The sequence below is a fragment of the Leptosomus discolor genome, chromosome 11 (assembly GCF_034619465.1).
Source record: "Leptosomus discolor isolate bLepDis1 chromosome 11, bLepDis1.hap2, whole genome shotgun sequence".
Taxonomy (NCBI): domain Eukaryota; kingdom Metazoa; phylum Chordata; class Aves; order Leptosomiformes; family Leptosomidae; genus Leptosomus; species Leptosomus discolor.
Window position 1 is genome coordinate 379,257 of NC_141401.1, and position 14,087 is coordinate 393,343.

Sequence of the window (14,087 nt, forward strand, 5' to 3'; positions counted from 1 at the left end):
ACCCAGCCCTACCTGGGCGATGTCCTCAAGCTGGTGCTGCAGCCACCCAACGCCTGTCCCCAAGCCCTGAGTGGGTCCCTCCATCTCCTGGAGAGGGAGGGGTGTGCTGGGCACTCCAGCCCGCTGCACTCGCCGCTCCCAGTGCAGCCCCAGCTGCTCCAGTTGGGGACCCCACGGCGGCTGCACGGCCACACCAGGATCAGGACCCGGACAGACCCTGGTGTCACCCACCCCGTGGTGCTGCCCTCAGCTCCTGTGGGACTGTATCCTGCCGGCTGCACCAGGCTGGTGGGCGAGGGGCCTGGCGGGAGCCCTGGCCACGGGTGTCGGTCCCCGTCTGGCACCAGCCGCTGCCACCACGGTGTGGGGCCCGTCGGGTGCAGCTGGTGCTGCCGGGCCCCACGGAACCGCCCCACCATGTTTTGCTCTGCAGGCGGGGTGGGGGCCCAGGGCAGCCTGCCACCCTGCTGCACCGCAGCTGCCGCGCCAGCCGGGCTGGGCCACCCTGATGCCCCGGCTCGCACCAGTACCCTCACCGGTACCCCCACCCAGTGCCTCCAGCTCCCCCTGGTCCCCCCTCCTGCCGGGATCAGATGGGGTGGAGGGCAGTCTGGGGGTGCTGTGGCCACGGTCCCCAGGGAGAGGCGCAGCTGCTCTGGTGGGATGGGAAGGGATGGGACAGGAGCAGCTGGAGCCGGGGCTGGGCATGGTGCCTGGTGTCCTGGCAGGTCCTTGGCCAGGCAGCTCGGGGCAGTCCCTACTGCCTGGGCAGGTGCTCATCTGGGGCTCCCGTCCCTGTGCTGGCCCTACTGCTGGGCTGGGCCGGTGCCCTGATGGCTCACAGGGCCAGTGCACCCAGCGCCATGTCATGCTGGAGCCATCCCTGTGTCCTGGGGGGCAGCTGGCTCCTCCAGGGGCTCAGCTGGGAGCATGCTGGGAGCACCGGCCATGGGCTGCACTCCCTCCTGGAGCTCCAGACCCCAGACCAGTGCTCCCTGCTCTGCCACTCCCTAGCTCGTCCCCCCACCTCCAGCAGAGCTGCCCCGAAGGTGCCCTCGGCCATGGATGCTGCATGGATGGGGCCAGTGCTGGGATGCTTTGGGCACCTCCATGCGCAGCCCCGTGGCTGTGGCCTGTGTGGGGGTGGATGGCATAGGCTCAGCTCAGAGTTTTATATAAAAATGTATTCAAGGAGGTATTTACAATGAGCACACCGCTGGCGGGTGAGTGGAGGTGCGGAGGCGGCCAGGACAGAGCCCTGCTCCCCCGGCAGGCCCCAGGCCAGGGCAGCCGGGCTGGCAGCCGGCAAGTGGCAGGAGCGGCTCCCTGCCCGGAGGGGGTCTGGCAGCGGCCACGGCTGAGCACCCACCACCCCAGCTCGCTCCGGCCGGCCCCCTCGGGTGGCCCCAGCTCGGTGCAGGACCCATGTCCCTGGGAGCGCCCACCTCCTGGGTCCCCCTCAGGCTCTCGGATGCCGCCGTCTCCTGGGACAGGGGTCAGGGGAGGCCAGTGGGACCAGGGCACAGGCACGGGGCATGGCAGGGACCGGCCCCAGCTGCTGCATGCACAGGGCTGGCCACAGTCTGTCCCAGCAGGGACTACGTGGAGACGCTGATGCGCTGTGGAGCGCGTCGTCGCCGCAGGACGCGCACAGCCGGGCTGCTGCGCCGGCGCGGGGGCGAGCCATGGAGGCAGAGGGGGCTCAGCAGCAGCCACAGGTAGAGCAGGACACAGGCCCAGCACGAGGACACCTTCACCCAGAAGGTCGACCAGCTGCCGTGGGTGAAGGTGGTCTCCAGCACCGCGTTCTCGTAGCTGGTGGGAGAAGGTAGGTGTTGGGTGCCCAAGGGACCCCAGCACCAGCCACAGCCACCAGGTCACCCCGTGTCCCAGCAGCTGCGTGCCCCTGGGCACCTACTACCTGCCACGGAGCCCCCCCCCGGCCCCACAGACCCCAGCCCATCTCGCTGCAGCGCAGGTCTGCCGCTGGCAGGGGCTGTTGGTCGGAGCAGTGCGGGTCTGCAGGCGCCAGCCCGGTGACACCGGCCCGGCCCGGAGCAGAGGTCCAGTGAGGAGTGCGATGCTGCAGCCTGAGCCCGCGTGGGGAGCGGGTCAGAGCTGGGGGGTAACAACACTGAGGGGGTGACGACACTGGGGGGGTGACGACACTGGCGGGGTGCAGTCCAGGGTGGGCGGCTGCACTAGCAGGAGGGAAGGGGAGTGAGAGCAAGGAGGGCTGGGCAGCAGCACGGGGCCCTACCTGAACCAGTTGGTGAGGGTCATCATGACGTAGAGTGAGGCGAGGAAGAAGACGAAGTGGAAGGCTGAGTAGCTGTAGACCACCCGGTCTTGCTCGTCCTGGACGAGGCACTGTCCCCCATCGGTCTCGTCCACTTGCTCACACGTTGGCTCTGCGCCTGGGAGAGCACAGGGGCACGGCAGCTCCTGCACCCCCTCCTCGCCAGCACCCCAGGCTGGGACAGGAGCCCGAGGGCAGGCTCTGCCTGCCCACCCAGCATCCACCCAGCACCCACCTCTCAGCTCCTCCTCCATCTTCTCAGGGCAGCAGAAGCAACAGGAGGGTTTCTGCAGAGAGAGCAGTGTGGTGGCCACTGCTGCCGGGGCAGGGTGGTCTGGCCCCATGGCCACTGCTGCTGGGCTGAGCCCTGCCACAGGATCCGGCCCTGCCTAGCCCTGGGGCTGCCTGGCTCCAAGGAGCCAGCGTGGGCAGGGGAGCGCCGTGGGAAGCCCCCCATGTTTGGCTGGACAAACCTGCCCCAGGCTGGGATGGCAGCTTGGGGTGGTGGGTCTGGGGTGCCCATGGCAGGAGGACACTGGGCACAGCTGGGCGGGGGGCAGCTTCCCTACTCACTTTAAACTCGAAGCTGTAGACTTTGACCATCCAGAGCGGCCCAAAGACCTCAGCGAGGTAGGAGGCTTCATTACTGTGCGCAGGAGAGAGGCAGAAATTGTAACATCGGCACCCACCACCCTGTTCCAGGCCCCCAGCCCACCCCCTGGATCCAACGTGGCCGCAGGAGACCTGCTGTGCCATGGCCATCCGCACAAACTCCTGCCCACCCGCTCTGGCCCTGCCATCCCTTGGGACATCCCCCAGCTCTGCTGGCCGTGCCACAGGCCGGGGACACGGTCCCTGTGCGGTGCCTGGCCGTGCCTGGAAGGGACGGTGCTGCGGGTGCCTTGCCCGCCCCGTGCCACGGGCACACGCACCATGCGAAGAGCACGCAGGCGTACATGATGGCAGCGCCCAGGATGGCGACGGTGGTGTCCTCCGTCTGCAGCTCGTCCTGCCGGACGCCCGGGAAGCAGACGGTGAGGTTCTGCCCCTTGTAGAGCACTGCGGGGAGGCGGAGGTGAGACGGGCTCGCACTCCGGCAGGGGGGCTGCCGGCGGCAGGCAGAAGCACCCACCTCTCTCTGGGGGACGGCTGGACAGTGCGGAGAAGGTGAGGTACATCACGTAGCAGCTGATGATTGAGGACTGCAGCAGCCCCGACCGTGGCTGCTCTGCAAGGGTGGGGTCAGAGGCCTTGCTGGAGCCCCCGCAGTGCCACAAGCTGGCGGATGGGCTCCCCATGGGCCCCGGGCAGCCCCCTCCCACCACCCTCGTGCCCACCGCCCTGCACCGAGGCACAGGAGAATCCAGCAGGAGGCCTGAGGAGCTGGGTCCTCCCCAGGTGCCCGAGTGCTGGCCCCAAGCTGGGACCCCACAGCTGCTCCCCCAGCCCCAGGATGTGGCTGGCCCTGCAACACGGCAGGCTCTGCCGTGCCGTGCCGTGCTGTACTCACTGAGCCGCACACAGGGCGTGACGGAGACGAAGGACATGATGCCGCAGAGGCTGCCGTTGATGGTGAGCAGTGCCTTGTTGAGGTGGCAGGCGGCCGGGTGGGTGTAGTACTTGTAGAGGAAGGAGAAGGCGGCGGAGGCGAGGGTGTAGAAGGCGGCCGTGGCCAGCAGCACGGCCAGGTACCAGCGCTTGTCCTGCGTGGCGCCCGTCAGCCTGCCGGGAGAGCGGGTGAGAAGCGGCAGCGGGCAGGAGCCCGCCCAGCACCGCGGCACTCACCAGTTCTTGTTCCAGGTGTGCGCGAAGGCGGTGATCAGCACCAGCTGGATGAGGATGAAGGCGAAGCCCCCGCAGACGCCCGTGTAGTGCCAGGCTGGGGGGAGAGGGCAGTGGTAGGGCTAGCACAGGGGGCCATGGGGGCTGCCCGGGGTGCTGGCTTGGGCGGGGTGGGGGACGCACCTCGGATGAAGCCGTCCTCGGGGATGAAGAAGCTGGCGGCACAGAGCCCCACCAGCGCCAGCAGCTTTGGGAGCCAGAACCTGTGGGGCAGCGAGCATCAGGGAGACCGGGCCCCCGGCAGCCCCCAGCAGCTCGGCCCACCCCTGCACCCCGTGTCCGCACCCGTTGTGGAGCTGAGCACGGCAGTCGGTGCTGGAGCGGACGTTGAGGAGCAGGGCAGCCTGCGCCAGGTGGAAGCAGGAGGTGCCGAAGCAGACCCGGTACACGGCCGAGGAGCCCACCAGCCGCTCGCAGTCTGTGCCCCCGGGCAGGTGTTCGCACAGCACCGCCGAGAAGGGCACCTGCAGGCACAGCGAGCGACGGGGTGGCGTGCTGGTGTGCACAGCACCCCTCGGCACCCATAGCATTCAGCACCCCCGGACTCCTGACAAGCCCAGCATTCCCAATACCTTCTACAGCCCAGCACCCCTGGGACGCCCAGGACCCTGGCATCCGCAGCGCACTGGGCAAGTCCTACATCTTTTTGTGCCCCTGGCACCCCTTCCCCCTTGGCCCCGTCAGCACCCTTGGCACTCCCAGCAGCCCTGTTACTCCCAGTATCCCCAGCAGCACCGTACTGCTGGCCCCTCTGGCAATTCTGGCACCCCCAGTGCCCATGGGACGCCTGACACCCTGGTGTCACCAGCACCCCAGTGCCCCTGGGACCTTCAGCACCCCCAGCACTCATGATAACTCTGGGACCCCCAGCAGCCCCAGTGCCCCTGGGACACCCCCCCCCCCGGCACCCCAGCACCCCCCAGCACCCTGGGTGTCCCAAGTCCCGCCGTCACCTTCTCCCTGACGGCCTGGGCCACGGTGCGGGACAGCATGAGGCAGCACACGGCAGAGGCCAGGACATGCAGGAGCGTGTAGAGGACGCGGGTGCCCGTGGACACACGGAGCCCACGGCAGGAGCTGCAGCCACAACCGCAGCACAGCTGGGGGGAGCATGGTCAGGGGGGACCCCATCAGCGTCAGAGCTGCCCCCCAGCCTGGCCTGGCATCCCCCACCCCTGTCCAGCCCCACTCCGCCCTGACAGTCCCCTTGGTCCCACCTGGCAGAGCAGCGAGTGCAGGAGGCGGCCGTGCGCCCTTGTGCCCGCCATGGCCCGGCTCGGCTCTGCGCGGCCCCCACTGCCCTGATGGGATTAGGGGGATTGTCGGCTCGGCCCGCCCTGCCATCTGCTCGCTGCTACCTCCTGGCAGCCACCATTGGGGCAGGGAGCCTGTCCAGCGTCCACCAGTGACCCCTGCCCATGGGGACCCCTATCTGGGATGCCATGGCAGCCGGCTTGGGCATGGGCTGGCACGGGGGGCCACGTGGGGTCCGCAGGGTGCCGTCAGCTGTGTGGTGATGGCCGGTCCCTGGGCGGTGGTGCTGGGGGTTGTGGGGGTACCAAAGGGCTGGAGGGATGCAAAGGCACCCGTGGGCGCAGGGGAACAAGGGTACCCCACGGGGCAGGGGCTGAGCAGGCAGGGGGATGGCAGGAGGCACATCCAGCTGGGGAGCGAACGGGAGCTGGGGACAAGCCAGGGGGTGCACGGGGCCCGTTGCTGCCGCAGAGGCCTTGTGCTGGCGTCACCCTCCTCCAGTTCCTCCCCAGCTGTTCTGGCTTTGTGGGGGTGTTTGGGCTGTGGCTGCGCCCGGCTCGCCCAGCGTCAAGGCTCTCCCTTTTCCCATTCTCCCCTGCAGCGAGGAGGCTGGGAGGGGGCAGAACCAGGACGGCTGACCCCAGTGGCCAAAGGGACGGTCCGTGGCACAGCATCGTCCTCGGCAGCGGGAAGGGTTTCGGCTCCCAGTGTGGCTGTTGCTTGGAGACTGGCTGGGCACCCGGCTGCTGGTGGGAGGCGATGAGCGACTGCCTTTACAGCGCTGGGTGTGTTTTATTTTTCCCACTTCCTTCACACATTGAAGAGTATCTCAACTCACAAGTGGTTTTGCTTTTGCTCTTCCCATTCTCTCCCCATCCCACTGCGGGGGTGTGTGAGCAGCTGTGTGAGTGCTCAGCTGCTGGCCAGGATCGGGGCACCACAGACCCCCAGATCCCAGGGCTCACCCCAGGCACATGTCCCTGCACTAGGAGTGGCAGGAGGCTGGGAGCAGGGGGTGGAAGGGCCAGGAGGCTCCCACAGAAGTGGGTGCAGCACGTGGCACAGCAGGCACAGGGGATGGAGGAGCTGGCGCGGGGCTGGCAGACACAAGTCCAAGTCCCGTACAGGAGGCCGCTCTCGGGGCAGGTTTCTGTCGGACTCCCTGGCAGGTCTGCCAGGCCGGCATGGCACGGCCGCTGTCAGCCCCAGGCACGATGGGGACAGGGCAGACACTCAGGCTGGTCGGTAGGTGCCGCAGGGCCGGCGCGAGGCGCCGGTGCCGACCCGTAAAGCTGGAAGCAGAGCTGTCCCCGGCCGGTGGCAGAGCCCAGCAGCGGCGGTGGCGCAGGGTCCCCGGCTGCCCGGCGAGGCCAGCGAGTCAGGCACAGCCTGTGCTCGCCCACCCCGCTCCTGGGGACACGAGCAGGTCAGCCCAGACGAGGTGCGCTGTGGAGCCAGCGCCACGGGCAGTGCCCGGTGCTGTCCCGGGGCCGCAGCAGAGCCCTGCACCACCCCGGTCGGCAGCACTGGGCTCTCGTACAGAACCCCGGAGAGCCGGGGCGGCCACTCTGCCCCGCAGGGACGAGGGGGTGGCTGCAGTCCCACGGGGACGCTCCTCGGCTCAGGGCGGGGGCCGGGGAGCGCTGCGCCCGCCGCCCCTTCCCCCGGGGTCTGCAGCCCCCCCGTCTCCCCACCGCCCCAGCCCGGGCACCCGGCCCTGCCGAGAAGGCACGGGGCTGCCACCGCCGTTTGGCCCACCCGGGCCGGGGATGACGGCAGCGTCCAGACGGCACCGGGGCTGCCCGGCGGCCCGGCAGCTGCGCGGCCCTGCAGGGAAGGGCGCTCCCGGCACCGGCAGGGCCCCGCGGGCCATCCGGGCACCCACCGACCGCCCCACGACCGCCCCGGGTAGGGACGCGCCCCTCCGCCGTGCGCTGGCTCTGCCTGCCGGTGGCGTGCGATTGCGGCGGGAGCCGAACCGGGATCCCCAGCCCTCTTACCCGGCTTAGCGCCGGCGGGCGGCCCGGGGTGGCGGGCAGCGCGGGCAGCGCCCCGGAGGACCCCCCCGCCGCTCGGCCCGCCGGGCTCCGCAGCGCCCGCCGGCGGCGGGACGGGGCCGCTGCCCGGGGCGGGGCGGCGGGGCCGGGGCGAGCCAGGGGGCGGGGCTCGCCCCCCGCCGCCGCGCTTGTCCTGCCGGCGCACGCTGCTGGCTGCTTCCGGCGGCGCACGTGACCGGAAGCGGGGCGGCGGCGGGATGGCGGCGGAGGGTGATGTGGAGCTGGAGCTGGAGACGGAGCCCAACGGCTCCGGCGGCGGCGGCGATGGGGCGGGCGGGCGCGCGGCCGAGAAGCCGCGGAAGCACGACAGCGGCGCGGCGGACCTGGAGCGCGTCACCGACTACGCGGAGGAGAAGGAGATCCAGAGCTCCAACCTGGAGACGGTGCGGCGGGCGGGCGGGACCGGGACGGGACCGGGAGGGGGGCCGAGCCGGGCCCTGAGCACCGCGCCTGCACGGCCGCCGCGGGGCCCGTCCCGGCGGGCGCGGCGCTGAGCCGCCCGGTGCTGCGCAGCACGGTGACCGCGCTCGTCCTGGCAGGCCATGTCGGTGATCGGAGACCGGAGGTCCCGGGAGCAGAAGGCGAAGCAGGAGAGGTAACCGCCCGTGCGCGCTCGGGGCTCTGGGGAGCGGCCCAGTCCGCGCCCGTCACGGCCCGGACAACGGCCCACGGCTTCCCGGTCGCCGCCCCAGCCCTTCCCCCGGAGCCGCGCCGGGCCTCCCCCCAGCGCACGCCCCGCTGCGGTCACTGGAGAGGGGGTGGGCCGTCGGTTACCGGAGGTTTGCCCGTCTCTTGCCGCAGGGAGAAGGAACTGGCCAAAGTGACCATCAAGAAGGAGGACCTGGAGCTGATCGTGAGTAGGGGGGCACTGGGCGGGCGGTGGTGTGTCCCCAACCCTGGGTGCAGCCGGCGGCTGGTCACCGAACCCGCCCCCGAAGACGAGGCTGGTGACTGCCGGATGCGCCGCCCCGCTGCCGACCCCGGCCCGTCCCGTGGCTGTTTTCCTGCAGATGACGGAGATGGAGATCTCGCGGGCGGCCGCCGAGCGCAGCCTGCGGGAGCACATGGGGAACGTGGTGGAGGCGCTCATCACCCTCACCAACTGAGCGCCGCCTGTTCCCTCCCCAATAAAGGCACTGGTGGGAGCGGGGTGTCGGTGTGGTCTGCGCAGCGCCTGGGGCCTGCCCGGTGGGTTGCCCGTGGGACAGGGCCGTGTCCCGGGAGCCACGGCAGGAACCTCATGTTGCCTGTCCTTGGGGAGCTGCAGCCCCCGGCACGAGGACGAGGGAGTGGGAGGGAGCCAGGTGTGGGGACAGCCAGGCGTGGGGACAGCCGCCCTCGCCTGCCCTGGCCGGTGCCTCCCAGCTCCCAGGAAGGTGCAGAAGGGGACGGCCATGTTCCACAGACAACACAGCCAGAACGTGTAAGAAAACGACTGCTTTAATCAAACCCACCCCCCCCACGCAGGTAGAAAAGCTGACACACCCCCCAGGACCAGGGCGAGGAGACAGAGTCACCCCTGGTCCACGCCCAGAAACGGGCCCACACTGACACTGGGGAAAGTACAAGCAATAGGGAGGTGCTGTGGACCAGACAGGTATAAAAGTCCGTTAATTGCTCCAGAAGTGGGCATGCTGGAGCTGGGGATGCTGCCACAGTCCCACAGCGCTGTCGGGCACCGCGGAGGCTCTCTGGGCGGCTGCTGACGGGACGGCAGCCTGGCCACGGGCCTGGCCAGCACGGAGCGGCCATCCTCCTCCACAGCACCCAGGCAGGCAGCCCACTGGGTCTCCGCAGCACCGCATCAGCAGGGCAGAGGAAGGGCTTGTTGCCACACGAGTCCTGGCACAGCGCTATGTCCCTTCTGTCCCTGCCCGGCCCCCGGCAGCTGGCACAGAAGCACCGGCCGCGCTGCGCCCTCCTGCCTGCGCCCTTAAGTGGTTTTTCGCTTCTTGGCCGAGGGTCTCTCAAAGACGTCCCGCACACCCGCCGCCTTCTGCTTGAAGAACTTGGTGTTCTGCGCGCTCTCCTGGCCCCACGCAGAGTCGAAGGAGGTGGTGTCCTGGTCCACCAAGTGCGTGTACTTTGTCCGCCCTGAGCGCCCGAAGTTCTTGACCTGGGGAGCAGAAGAGCTCGTCAGCAGCTGTCCAGGGAGGACAGGACCTGCGGCTCCCCCCGCCCCCGCCAAGGAACCGGGACCCCTCGGCGCGGCACCCAGGCCAGGCACCCCTGGCCAGCACACCCACCTGCATGACTTTGGGCAGGATGGTCTTGTTGAAGTGGTCCTCGAGGGTCGGGGCGCTGAAGTCCCTCTTGTACACCTCCTCGTCCTCATCCTGTGGGAGAGGGACAAGCCTGCTCAGCCCCCAGCTTTCCAGCGAGAGCTGCCGCGGTGCTTGCAGCCCTATTAACCTACTGCCAAAGGTGGGGGGCGCCAGTGTTGTCCCCCAGGAAAACCCTTTCAGGCCACTTCTCCAGAGCCTGGGCCATAGCCCACACGTAGCTGGCTCGGTTCTGAGAGTGTCTGTCAGCAGTGTGGGGACAGCCCTGCTGCTTCGGCTCTGCCTCGACTGGGAACCCTCGACCCCCTGTGCTCTGGTGAGGCAGCACAGGCCGGTTCTGGGCGGAACTGCGCCCATCCTACTCAGGCTCCTGGCAGGCCCCCATGGTGTCACCACTCACCCTCTCCTGCCCATGTTGGTGTCACCGCTCACCCCCTGCCACAAGAGCCAGCCGAGTTCAGATCACCCTCTGCTGCCTCTGAGGGCCGGCCCTTGTCCCCCGGCACCCCCAGCCCCAGGGCACTGCGGTGCAGGGCTCCCCACGGGGTGAGGACGTCCCTGCGGTCTCACACGGCCCCAGCCCCTGCTGCCAGCGCGGCTGGGCCCAGCCCCTCGCAGCACCACTCACCATGAAGAAGGCGCCGCGGTGGTAGTACTTCTGCAGGAACTTGTACTTGCCCTTCACCGCCTTGTTGGTGATGACCTTGCCGTTGGCCCGAAGCTCGGCGCGGCGCTCCTCCTCCGTCAGGTTCCGCATACGCTCGATCTCCGCCTTCTCCTTCTCCATGCTGGGCGGGAGAGGAACCCCTGAGCGCCCGCAGCCCCCTCCTGGGAGAGCTGCTGGGGCCAGCTGCCCTCTGAGGGAGCGCACGTGCAGGGGCTCCAGGGGAGCAGGGGCACCCGAGGGCGGTCAGGAAGGGCTTTGGGCACCTGGTCCAGCCAAGCCTGAGCCAGGGAGGCCTCCACTGCCCGCAGGGCCCGGGGCTCTCAGCCTCGTGTCAGCACTGTCGATACTTACGCTTCTCGCTCTTCACGGTCCCGTTTGATCCGCTTCAGCTCACGCACTTTCCAGGCCTCGTACTCCTCCTCGTCATTCTCATCGTCCGTATCAAGCGCGTCCAGTGCTGCCAGCGAGCGCTTGTTCTCCTCAAACTCCTTCTTTGCCTCCTCCTCCACGATCTGCAGCAAGGACCAAGCTAAGCTTGCTGCGGTGGCTGACCCCCACTGCGATCCCCCGCCCGCCCCTCGGCACCTTGAGCGTGTACTTGCGCCTCTCCTCCGCCAGCCTCTTTGCCTCCTGCTCCAGCTCCTTCTGCCTCAGGGCTTCTGCCTCCCGCTCCTGGACCGTGATCCGGTCCTTCCTGCAGGCAGGGACCACAGCAGCCTTCAGCCCTCCCGTCGGCCACACCTCCCCCCACTGCACCACGGCTGCTTTCAGCCGGACAGGCCGCAGCCCAGGGCTCTCCCCAGTGCCACCACCACGCCGCTCCCCCGCAGCTGCAGGCGTGAGCAACGGGAGACCGAGCCACTGGCTGTGGGACACAGCCCCCGGCAGCTCCCCTTCACCACCATACGGCACTCCGGTCAGACCGGAGGCAGCTGACGAGGGGCTGTCGGCGCAGGGACCGTCCCTCGCTCCCCAACGGTGACCTGCCAGGCTGCGGCCAGTGCTCCCCTCCAGGGAGGCGAGGAGCGGGGAGACCACAGCAGCGGCGCCTGCCCGGCCCCCAGCACCCGACCCCCGTGTCCTCACCCAGGGCTGCCCCACGCGGCCGCGTCACCCACTTGCGGATGAAGACAGGTTTGAGACGCGGCTCCATCTCATCCTCGCTGTCCGTGTACTCCTCGTACTCAGACTCTGACTCGGACTCTTCCCCGGATCGACCCTCGTCCTCCAGCTCCATAACTTCCATCTCCTCGGTTTTCCTCTCCTGTGCTCGCTGACGCATCATCCCACGCCGACGCTCGATCTCCTAACGGGGACAAACGCAGAGCGGTCGGCCGGCCAGCCCTGCCACCGCTTCCCTACCGCCCTTCTGTCCAGAACGTGCCACATCTGGAGAGCTGGCTAAGAGACGGCACACCCATCCCTCCAGGGGCAGGGCAGCCTCTCCCGCCATCCTGCCCCGCGTCAGAGGAGGTAACCCACGAGTGGAGTCACGGCCAGCTGTGACACTTGCCCAGCTGTGACACTTGCCCAGCTCCGCCAGACAGCCCACACGTCCATGAAAAGGCAGCTCCAGCCTGGGCCACCCAGGGGCTTCCCTGGGCCCGCTTTTTGGCTCTGCAAGCGCACCTCATCATCGATCTCTTCCTCTTCCTCTTCGCTGGTGTCCTCCCGCTCCAGGCGCCAAGCCTCCCCCTCCACCTCTGAATCACTTTCTCCAACCACTTCAGGCTCCACGATTTTACGGTGCCTCGCCAGCCTGCAACAGACCCCGGTGACACGACGGCGCTTTGAGCACAAAGAGGCTGCAAGAAGCTGGCTAATCACGAGCCGTTTCTGGCAAGGCTGTGGTTAATGCTGGGGCTGCCAAGCGTGGGAAGACCCCGCACGTTCCTCTCTGGGACGCTGGAGTGGCCACACGCGGGCACGGGGCTGTGCCCTGGGAAACGGTGACTCTGGGTGGGCAGGGCTGCTCATGGCAGGGCCAGAGCCTGAGGCACGGGGCAGCACGGGTGCGAGAACAGCCAGAGCCTCTCCCGTGCTGCCTGGAGAGCTCTCCCAGCTTCTGCCCCTCGCTGCAGGGCGGCAGGCGGGGTCTGTGCTCCCCAGCCCCCTGCGAGGCCAAACCCGCCAGGGCCCAGCTCCTCACTGACCCAGCACTCACCGCTCCTCCACATCCTCGGCGATGCGGTTCTGGAGGCGCCGGAGCCGGGGGTCGTTGGCGAGCTCCTCCTCCTGCTCCTCGGGCTCCACCTCCTGCTCCTTCGCCTTCTTGATGAACTGGAACTCCTCGTCCTCCTCCTCCGAGGACTCCATGGGCGCGTAGTCGGGTCGCTTCCCCGACACGTACCGCTTCACCTTCACCTTCTCCATGGAGAGCTCCCCTGCGGGCGCCGGGCCGTCACCAGGGGCCCCGCGCCCGGACCCGCGTTCCCCCGCCGCCACGGCTGGGCCGGCCCCGGCCGCGGCCCCCCCACTCACCCTTCTCGTTGCGGACGGGCACGGCGCCCGCCGTGGACTGGATCGGCGGCTGCTTCATGAGGGCGCTGGGGACCGACATGGTGGCGGCGGGGCCGGCGCCGGGACAGGCCGCGCCGGGGTCGAGTAGCGGCGGCTGAGAACGGCTCCTTGCAGCCGCTCACCCGGAACTGCGATCCGCCACTTCCGCCGGAAGCGGAACCCGCCAGCGGCCTGCGGCGGTGGCCGGAAGCGATTCCCTGCGTGGGGGTCACTTCCGGGGCGCCGCGGGCCCCTGCGGGCGGTGTCTGCCCGGTGCTGCGGGCCCGGCTCGTCCTCCGCGGAGCCGGTGGCGGCCTCGGCCGGGCCCGGAGCCGCCCGGCGGGGTGTGCGGGGCCCTGGCGCTGTGCCTGGCGGGGGCCCCGGGTGCTCGGGGACGGACGGGCGCTGTGGTCTCCCGGCCCGGCCGGGGCCGGTTCCTTTCCCGGCGGGACGGTGCGATTTTTCCGTTACCTGCAGAGGCGTTAAGGCGGGGCGCGGGTAGAGCTCCGGCCGCAGGGAAAGGCCGTGGCAGGCCGGGGCCCTTCGGGCGGCACCGAGGCGCCCCGTGTAGGGTTCCCGCTGACCGGCCGGAGGAGCCTGGCTCCAGCCCGGCCTCCCGCCTGGGGCGCGACTCGCCGGGGCACCCAGCTGTGTCTGACCGGTGCCGTGGAGGCCGCGGCGCTGGCTTTAAGGCCCCGGCCGCCGCCTGCTGCCACCCTCTTGGGTGTGGGAGTGTTCCCCGCGGGGCTGGGCTGGAAGTGATCAACGCGGGGGCTCAGCCGGGCGCCGCTGGCCTGGACGCCGAGTGCTCGGTGTCACCCGTGACCACCGTGGGGCCTCGCCGGCCTGCGGGACACGTCTTGTGCCTGGCGGAGTTGACAAATTCCCCCTGGCACAGCCTGGGAAAACCACCGCTCCCTCGCCGTGGTGGCAGAGCCGCCGGTGGGTCTGCGCTGTGCCGCTGCCGGAGCCGGGCGGTCGTGGCTGCCCCCGCCGAGCCCCAGCCCTCCTGCTCTGCCCCAGCGCTGCCGCCTGGCTCCCACCTGCGGGGCGGTGAGGACGAGCGGCCTCTGCACCGCCTGTCCGCGCAGCCCTCGGGGGAGCCGGCGCTGGGAGGCAGGGCTGCTCCCGGTGCAGCAGGGGCCTCCCGCTGTGCTGCGGTGCAGGGCCGGGAGAGCCCCTGGGCT

The 14,087-nt window shown here is 69.8% G+C and overlaps 3 protein-coding genes across 4 annotated transcripts; 1 reads left to right on the forward strand and 2 right to left on the reverse strand.

Moving 5' to 3' along the window:
• Nucleotides 1-1,598: 1,598 nt before the first annotated feature.
• On the reverse strand, nt 1,599-5,409 carry SERINC4 (serine incorporator 4). Its single transcript, XM_086471709.1, has 12 exons — nt 5,359-5,409; nt 5,095-5,241; nt 4,427-4,605; nt 4,239-4,344; nt 4,085-4,203; nt 3,810-4,021; nt 3,432-3,527; nt 3,232-3,358; nt 2,873-2,945; nt 2,535-2,586; nt 2,261-2,417; nt 1,599-1,815 (listed from the first exon to the last, which is right to left on the reverse strand). The coding sequence occupies exons 1-12, from the start codon at nt 5,407-5,409 to the stop codon at nt 1,599-1,601; spliced, it is 1,536 nt and encodes a 511-aa protein (XP_086327835.1).
• A 2,225-nt stretch (nt 5,410-7,634) lies between these two features.
• HYPK (huntingtin interacting protein K) lies at nt 7,635-8,597 on the forward strand. Of its 2 annotated transcripts, XM_086471760.1 has the most exons (4): nt 7,650-7,835; nt 7,992-8,047; nt 8,254-8,305; nt 8,463-8,597. In XM_086471760.1, the coding sequence occupies exons 1-4, from the start codon at nt 7,650-7,652 to the stop codon at nt 8,556-8,558; spliced, it is 390 nt and encodes a 129-aa protein (XP_086327886.1). In that variant the 3' UTR covers nt 8,559-8,597. The 2 variants fall into 2 exon arrangements, with proteins under 2 accessions (XP_086327887.1, XP_086327886.1); XM_086471761.1 differs by lacking the exons at nt 7,992-8,047; nt 8,463-8,597 and having other exon boundaries at nt 7,635-7,835; nt 8,254-8,313.
• Nucleotides 8,598-8,874: 277 nt separating this feature from the next.
• Nucleotides 8,875-12,961, reverse strand: MFAP1 (microfibril associated protein 1). The gene is made up of 9 exons (XM_086471549.1): nt 12,883-12,961; nt 12,566-12,785; nt 12,031-12,160; nt 11,520-11,707; nt 10,987-11,095; nt 10,753-10,913; nt 10,363-10,522; nt 9,699-9,788; nt 8,875-9,568 (listed from the first exon to the last, which is right to left on the reverse strand). The coding sequence occupies exons 1-9, from the start codon at nt 12,959-12,961 to the stop codon at nt 9,386-9,388; spliced, it is 1,320 nt and encodes a 439-aa protein (XP_086327675.1). The 3' UTR covers nt 8,875-9,385.
• Nucleotides 12,962-14,087: the final 1,126 nt, after the last annotated feature.

Excerpts from the sequence above, each read along its gene's own strand:
- SERINC4 (XM_086471709.1), bottom strand. The coding sequence starts at position 5,409 with ATGGCGGGCACAAGGGCGCACGGCCGCCTCCTGCACTCGCTGCTCTGC. Across the intron at positions 4,606-5,094 it reads CCCAGGCCGTCAGGGAGAAG|GTGCCCTTCTCGGCGGTGCT; the intron begins GTGACGGCGGGA and ends CTGTGCCTGCAG. Across the intron at positions 2,587-2,872 it reads TCTACAGCTTCGAGTTTAAA|AAACCCTCCTGTTGCTTCTG; the intron begins GTGAGTAGGGAA and ends CTCTCTCTGCAG.
- HYPK (XM_086471760.1), top strand. The coding sequence starts at position 7,650 with ATGGCGGCGGAGGGTGATGTGGAGCTGGAGCTGGAGACGGAGCCCAAC. Across the intron at positions 7,836-7,991 it reads AGAGCTCCAACCTGGAGACG|GCCATGTCGGTGATCGGAGA; the intron begins GTGCGGCGGGCG and ends TCGTCCTGGCAG. Across the intron at positions 8,048-8,253 it reads CAGAAGGCGAAGCAGGAGAG|GGAGAAGGAACTGGCCAAAG; the intron begins GTAACCGCCCGT and ends CTCTTGCCGCAG.
- MFAP1 (XM_086471549.1), bottom strand. The coding sequence starts at position 12,961 with ATGTCGGTCCCCAGCGCCCTCATGAAGCAGCCGCCGATCCAGTCCACG. Across the intron at positions 11,708-12,030 it reads AGGAAGAGATCGATGATGAG|GAGATCGAGCGTCGGCGTGG; the intron begins GTGCGCTTGCAG and ends TGTCCCCGTTAG. Across the intron at positions 11,096-11,519 it reads AAACCTGTCTTCATCCGCAA|GAAGGACCGGATCACGGTCC; the intron begins GTGGGTGACGCG and ends CCCTGCCTGCAG.